Here is a 7,807-nt window from a genome sequence, read left to right as displayed (position 1 = left end):
GTGTAAATTGCATACGTGGCCTCCTAGAAACTTAATCCATGCATTGAACCATTTGATTGGTTGTGCTACTTAGTATCTGAATTAGCATACCCAATCACACAATTCCTGGAGCCCCCAGATTTAATTCCTTCTCCTTTTTCCATAGGGGTTCTATTTTTGTTAGTTTGCTCTTCTTCTTCTTTTATGGTTGTTGTTGTTGTTAGTATTACTTCACATAGCATTGCTTGTCATTCACCCTAGCAAAGCTTCCCACAAGCAGCTCCACCAAAAAAAAACTATTTCTCTCCTCTTTACTTCATTCTGAATTCAACTCTGACCATAGACTATAGATAAAACCAGTCTCCATTTTATGGCAGATGGATTACAGACTACGAGACAAATGGAACAACCTTTGAAACATACAAGCACATGCAAAAGGTAAAGATCTCAATATAAAAGAAGAATCTGTCATAGCTTTTGGCCAGTGTAGTTTTTTTGCCCCTCTTTGGACACATCTGGTTTGTGAGGCAATGGCTATTAGTAATTAAAAGCATTTAAAAATCATGCTCAAAATTCCCATGATTAGAAAGCTAGAGCAAAAATTAATACCATAATTGAAGTGCGTGCAAGCAAAAACAACACTCTGTGGCACAGAGTCCATCTAAGGGAGAATGGGGCCCGTTCTTAGAAAAGGGAACAAAGAACCAGCAGAAAAGGGAACCCAAAAGAAAGAGAGGAGGGGCCCTGATCGCGGACAGGCGGGCAGCTGTTAAAAAAACCAAGGGATATAAAAAATAATGACGCCACTAATCACGGCGTCAATCTACCACCCCGCCGATCGCGGGTCCCCCTTCCCGTGACGCGGGCTCGCTGCCCTGTCCGGGCCCCACATCCCGACCCTCGCCGGGACCCTGCCCCACCAGCCCAGCCCGGCCCGGCGAGCGAGCGAGCATCTGTGTGGGAGCTTGTCGCGTCGCGTCTCTCACCACCCCCCGTGCAGGCCTTCGCCCATATGAGCCTTCGCCCAGACATAAGTGTGGCTGCTCTCTTCTCTTCCTACTCCTCTTCCTCCTCCGTTGTTGTAGCGCATTGCGCATATCTCTACAATCCCCTTCGGGACTAGCAACTAATCGTTCCTTTTGTTTCTCCCGTTTTTCGTGGTACCCAAATTTCCTCCCCCGAGTTTCGTTTTGATATATCCTAAATCTCGGCTCGTCTGTTTCAAGGTGGTGGTACTAGTTTGGAGTGCGGGAGCCGCAAGTTCGAGTAGTATATATAAATATATTTGGCTGTGTGCGGAGTGACAGAGCTGTTTGAGAGTGTTTGTGAGATTGTTTGTATATCTAAGCGTTCGTGCCTGTTGTAGTTTTTTCATATTCTTCGTTGTGCACTATATCCCTCGTTCGGATCGGAGCGTGTTGGTTCGGGTTTATGTGCGTCGAGTTGCGGGCGTGGAAATTTATCGAGTTGGGTTTTTGGGTTTGATGCTCGATGCGTAGCCGGCCACTTGTGTGAGTACTTGGAAGTGAGTGATGGACTGTGAGTTGTAGCATACGGAAGAGCTGCTCTCGGTGAGGCGAGGACAGTTTGAGAGGATCAATTTACAGGCTGGGTTCAGTGAGTTTGGGGCTGCTTGAGCTCTTAAAAGAGTCGGGCGATACGGGGTCATAAGAATCATTTCCAGGACGGAGCCAGAAAGCTTCCACACGACCACCAGCATGACAGGGAAGAGGCCCCGCGCATTGACACGCACTGCGAGTGTGTCGCAGTTAGGTTCCGGTAACCTCTCTCAGGAGTTTTCGCCCCTGCCGGAAAATCCCAAGGAGAAGTTGAAGCCTACTATCAAGGACCCTCCCTCCTGCGCTCCGCGCGTGGTCATCGGTTTCGATCCCAAGCCTGCGTCTGCACAAGGACCCTCTTACAGCGAATGTGGTGGTGTTTCCCCGAAATCTTCTCCTTGCTCACCTTGTTTTCAGGACAAGGCCTCCTCTCCCCGTTCCGCTCTCAATAGCCTTTTTTCGCGCCAGCCGCGTTGCGTGAAGCCGAGCGATGGGGTGGGCTTGGGCATTGTACTTCACGCCCATTCCCCTGCTCCCGTTCTCTTTGTGGAAGACATTAAAACCAGCATAAACGAAAGGTCCGTCGAAGCTGCTGATCACATTTCCATACCCGTCCGCGAGGATATCAGTCCTCAACGTTACTGGGACATCCCGGTTGTACAATCTCGTCGCCATAGTCACCCCATTCCTACCCCAGGAATTAGTCCTTGCCATTTCAGTAACCAGATCACCAACCATCAGCACCCCGAGAACAGGCCAGTAATGAAAGGCCCTAAGCACCACCAAGAGGTGCGGCCGATTCTCGGATGGATGGAGCAAGATACCTTGAAGGTTGATCGCCGTGACACATTCCTGCTTGCAGCCTCGCCCGCTCGGGGAAGCCTTGTAGTGGGAGATGATACGGCTGCATTAACTGCTACTACCCACTTTCTGGATGAGTGCTCATTTTGCAAGAGACATCTTCCCGAGGACAAAGATATATTTATGTATAGGTATGTCCACTGAACGAGGCGCCCTTTGAACACTGTTTACGAGTATGGGTGGTTACGCATGGGATGTTGGGATGTCACATCAGTGGACAAGTTGTATGTTTTTCAAGTTGCTGAAGGTGTTTTAGTCTCTCTTGAACCACAGAACTGGACATTGCGGGGTAGTTGTCTGATCGTGTTTTGGTTCTAAAATGCAGAGGAGACAAAGCCTTCTGCAGCGTCGAGTGCCGGTCTCAGCAGATGTTAATGGACGAGCGTAGCAAGAACTGCTCCTCCTCCGCCTTGAAACGAGGACCAGTGATGCCCTCACGGCGAAGTGTTGCTCCAGCGTCCTCTGTTGCGGCAGCGTAGGAGCACGATTTTGGTAACTTGTGTGTCCATGATGGCAACATCGCTGGTTCCGCTACGGGTGTATCGGAGTCGAGACGAATCATGTATAGTGGGGAGGTGGACTTCATCTGCGGAGGTTTCATGTATACAGCACCTTGTTTGCTTGCTTTTCAGCGAGCAAGACATGGAGACAGGGAATATGAAGAAGGGTGCAGTTGTCTGCGACTACACAACCCACTGCAGAGAGGCGATCGCAGTTTTTTTGTTCTATTGAGGATGATATACTAAAAATCTAGAAAAAAACCGTGTAAAATCTTACTGATGAATGACACTGTAGATAGGTATGTACCGACGACTTCAATTTCTTCTCTTCTCCCGCTGAGGGCTTGCTGGAAAAGCAGTTTTGTACAGCGATTGTATGCTCCTGGAGCACTCGGAACTTCTCCACTTGCCGTTCGCATTCTTTTTTGGTTGAAACAGTGGACACGAGGAGGTTACACACATATACATGTGACCTTCGAGGTTTGTAGGCAAATGAGCGGATTGTAGCTGATGAGAGATATTACACTGGATTGCATCTTTTCGAATGTCAAGTTGGACTAGCATATGACCCAGGCAAATCAAGAACGAGTTGACATGATGCGAGAGACTGGCAAAGGATGATGTATTTAACACATTCCATTGGAAACCTGCCCTGCAATGTAACACTTTGGTCTTCATGGAGGTCATACTCCATCTTGTCATTGGAAGCTTGTAGGATTGGAAACAAATGACTTATTCTAGCGCTAGCTTCGGCGATTTGGGAGTGACGCGCACTGATGATGGTAGCCATGGAAACAGGATTCTCTGTTTTTGGGGCTGTTTTTGTTCACCCCACTATCTTTATGAATAAGGCTGACTTTCTAACGTGAAAGTTTGTTCTCTCTACTTCTGTCTCATGCCATCGCTTGGTCTCTCTCTTTTTTTCTTCTTCTCTCTCTCTCTCTCTGTTTTTTTTTTTTTTTTTTTTTTTTTCATCGTAAAAACTTGGTTCTTAGCAGATGGGCTTCATGTATGTTTGCATGGTTTTCTCCGCACACCTCCCCGCATTGGGTCTTAGATGTAATGTACGTGACTCCTTTTTGCTGAGACGCGTTGTATATCTCATGTTTACAGGCCCCAGGTGTCTTTTCAGTCTGATTCTTTTTAGTTTCTGTCAGTGAATGCTATTATTTGAGTTCTGACGCGAATTTCAATAGCTTGGGTAGCTGATTTCGCATTTTCTTTCACCCTTGTTCCAGTGTGTTGAATATATATGAGAAAAAAATTCAGATTGAGTACCGAGGCCGAATTTCTGCTGAATGGTTTATTTCTTAAGTATTCACCTGATGGGCATGAATGTATTGCATTTGATGGTAAAAAAGTGGCCATTTACATCTTTATCCAAGTACAATGTTTCAGGACAAGCTACTAAAGAACACAATTGTTATTTATCATGCTGAAATGGATCTTGTTGATGTCAGCACTTGAGAGCGAGGTATATTGGTTGCAAGAAAAATGGAAATGCTGTCCAAAATGCCATGTGTAAACTGTTGAGAATGTTTAGAAACACACAAGAGTAGTAGTAAGTAATACACACACACAAGAGTAATAGTAATTAATACATACAAGAGGGTTTTTGAGAGAGAGCTTCACACATAAAAATCTATTGATCCGTTGTGTCTCGTATACAAGAGGAGAAAAGGGAGAGGATAAATAGTTTTTCTCCACTACATTCCAAATATTGTAGCTATGGTATTTACTATAGTCTACAGTAAATATTATGGAGAGCGCCGGCTACATTTAATGCTCTCAACACTCTTCCTTGCTCATCATAATATTTACATAATATAAAATTTGTATTATGATCTATACTTTTCTGTAATCTCGTAAGATCAACAATTGTTGCCTCATTAAAATCTTATCTAAGAAAACCTTATTGTATTTAAGGACAAAACCATAGATGAAGGAAAAAGAGTACAACATCATTTTCTTTAATTATTTAAAGAGCTCATTAACTTTCTTATTCAAGAAAAACAAGTCACTACATACTAATGCTATAAATAAATCGACGATGGTTGCATAATGGAAGAGCTTTGATGAAGAGATTAGCAAGGTTATTTGCAAATTCAATTTTCTTAATTATAAGTGTTTGATTAATAATCAAGTCATGGATATAACTAAAATACTTTAGATCAATATGCTTTGTCTTATTACCTTTAATGAAACCAACTTGCATCTGTGTAATACAAGCACTATTATCTTCATGCAAGATAGTTGGAAAATCATCATATGAAAATCTACAAATTGTTTGAATGAATTTATCAATTGATTGCAACCAAATACATTCTCGAGATGCTTCATGTAAGGCAATAATTTTTGCATGATTGGATGAAGTTGCAGTTATTCTTTGTTTCACTAATTTCCATGATATTGCAGCTCCATGTCTTAAAAATACATATTCTGTTTGAGATTTAGTTGTTACAATATCAGATTTATATCATGCATCACAATATCCAACCAACTTTGGATCTGTAAATTGTGTATAGTATAATCTCAAGTCTTTAGTACCTTTTAAATAATGTAATAAATGTTTGATGCCATTCCAATGTCGTAGTATTGGATGTGCACTATATTTTGCAAGAACATCAATTGCAAATGTAATATCTGGTCTTATTGATGTAGCCAAATATAAAAGTGCTCCAACTGCTGCAAGGTAGGGATATTGATCTCCCAATATTTTCTCCTCTTCCTTGCATGGATGATATGGATCATGACCATAATCATCCATATCATCCATTGTCCACACTAAGGGCTTCTATAATCATACATGCAAATGATTCATCTACCACAATAGATGGCCTGTCCCAAATATCATCTATAGCACAATACAAAATAGATAATACTTTATTCAACTTGTTCTTATTCCTTCCAATTCCAACATTGTTTTTCATAGGAATTGAAGGTACATTATGCATGGATATATCATCATGAATTGATAGTCCCATAGGATGAGTAGAAATTTCTTGAGAAATAATACTAGGATTAGTCAATATTATAGCTTTCTTCTTATGTGGTTACTTATCTACTTTACGAATTCTTTTAATTGTTGTTATTATAACTTGAGGCATTGTAGTTAATGGCATTGCAATCTGAGCAGGTGCAGTTTGACCCTCATTAATAGAAACTCTTATAATTCTAGGTGTAACATTGAAGCCATTAGGTGTTTCATCTTCGATCCATTTTAGATGTAAAATCTTAGTAACTTCAATTTCTGCCAAAGATGTACTAGGATCGGGATTCATTGTAAACATTTTTGGTGCTGCAAATACAAGTACTTTATTTCTTTATTGATTGGATACTCCTCCTTGAAGAGATGGGAATATGTTTTCTTCAAAACGGTAATTTTGCAAACATGCACATAATAATGTGCCAGTTGATGGATCTACAATACGAATAATGCTTGGTGAATGAAAACCAACATATATGCCTTCTTGTTGATGATCTCCAATGGTATGCCATTGAGGTTTTGATACTCAAATCCAAGCATGGCAACCAAATATTCATAAGTGAGATACATTTGGAATACGACCCTAAATGAGCTCATGTGGTGAAACAATTTCAAGAGAAGAAGTGTGGAGGTGTATTAATGCTACATGACCTCACATAGATGCATGTAAATTTGCATGATTTGCTATCTGGGAATACACTAGGTATCTAGCTGTAGAGAGTTTAGCTTAAACCTTTATATGAATCTTGTCTTAACCTCCCAAAACTCCTTTATTTTGCATAAAACTCAAAATATAACAATATCCTTTTAAAACATATTTTTCCCGCGAAGGGTTTTCTTGTCTCAAACTTTAGAAATTCATAACTCTTGATCTAGCCATTCAATTTGTTTCAAATTTATAGGATAGGTAGAATTCATCTTTAAATTTTATCAAAAAAAAAAAAACCAACTGCAAATTCACTCTCAATCTTCTGACATCTAAGAAACCCTAGCAGATGTTCTAAATCCTAATTTACAAGTACGTGAGTACTATTTTCTTAATATCTTAAAAGCCATTATCAAAAAAAAATTAAAGTTATACAAATTCTATAGTAATCTTTTTAAACAACCTCTTCTCAAAGTAATAATCAAATTATATTCTACAACCAACTAAAATCTTCTAACATAGCTCTCACCATGTTACTTAATAAATTATATATTAAGTACATAATTACATTATTTTCATATAGTAGCCGAACTACAACATGACACCGGATAATGAGTTGTATACACTTTATAAATGACTCTACAAGTCCATTTTGAGCATATTCATATGGAACACAATATGTCAATTCAATTCTTGTTGTAGTACAATAGTCTTCAAAAGACTTTGATGTAAATTCTTTATCACGGATATATTCATGTAAGCTAGTAATTACATATACAAATAGGTAGAAGTAAGTAAAAGTAGATAAAAGTAAGTTAATTCTATAGTATTTAATATGGAAGCTTCGTAGAAGCTTCATAGACGCTACTTTGACTTCATAGGTGTCTTTAATTGACTTTTTGGATTAGAAACGTGGTCAACAAGTTGGCCATGTACCACACATGTTGTTAGCTTGAAGATCAAGCTAACTATGTGGCCCACACGTAGAAAAACTTGCCTTGTAAGTCAAGGCATGTGTCCTACAAAGTCAACACATATTGGAGGTCCTATAGAATGTTGCCACATAGCCCCTAGTTAGATAGTATATATAGAGACAAGAATGAAGGCTTCTTCACGCTTGTCAACTCCTTTCTTGCTTCCAGTCTAATTTCAAGGGTTTCTAGTTTTCTTGTCTTTTGCCAATAGCCATTCTAGTTTCTCTTTCAATATACATATTTATTTATTTATATTTTGTTAACTTTCTTTAAATAAAGGCTCACTTGTCTGAATTGATTTT

At 40.1% G+C, this 7,807-nt stretch overlaps 1 protein-coding gene across 1 annotated transcript; it reads left to right on the top strand.

The window, feature by feature from the left end:
- The first annotated feature begins 1,032 nt into the window (after window positions 1–1,032).
- On the top strand, window positions 1,033–3,784 carry LOC112277427 (uncharacterized). Its single transcript, XM_024509698.3, has 2 exons — window positions 1,033–2,530; window positions 2,725–3,784. The coding sequence occupies exons 1-2, from the start codon at window positions 1,698–1,700 to the stop codon at window positions 2,876–2,878; spliced, it is 987 nt and encodes a 328-aa protein (XP_024365466.1). The 5' UTR covers window positions 1,033–1,697; the 3' UTR covers window positions 2,879–3,784.
- The last annotated feature ends 4,023 nt before the right edge of the window (window positions 3,785–7,807 follow it).

This window comes from Physcomitrium patens, chromosome 25, assembly GCF_059467195.1.
Source record: "Physcomitrium patens ecotype Gransden chromosome 25, ASM5946719v1, whole genome shotgun sequence".
Lineage (NCBI taxonomy): Eukaryota > Viridiplantae > Streptophyta > Bryopsida > Funariales > Funariaceae > Physcomitrium > Physcomitrium patens.
This window is presented reverse-complemented; position numbering and strand designations above follow the sequence as displayed.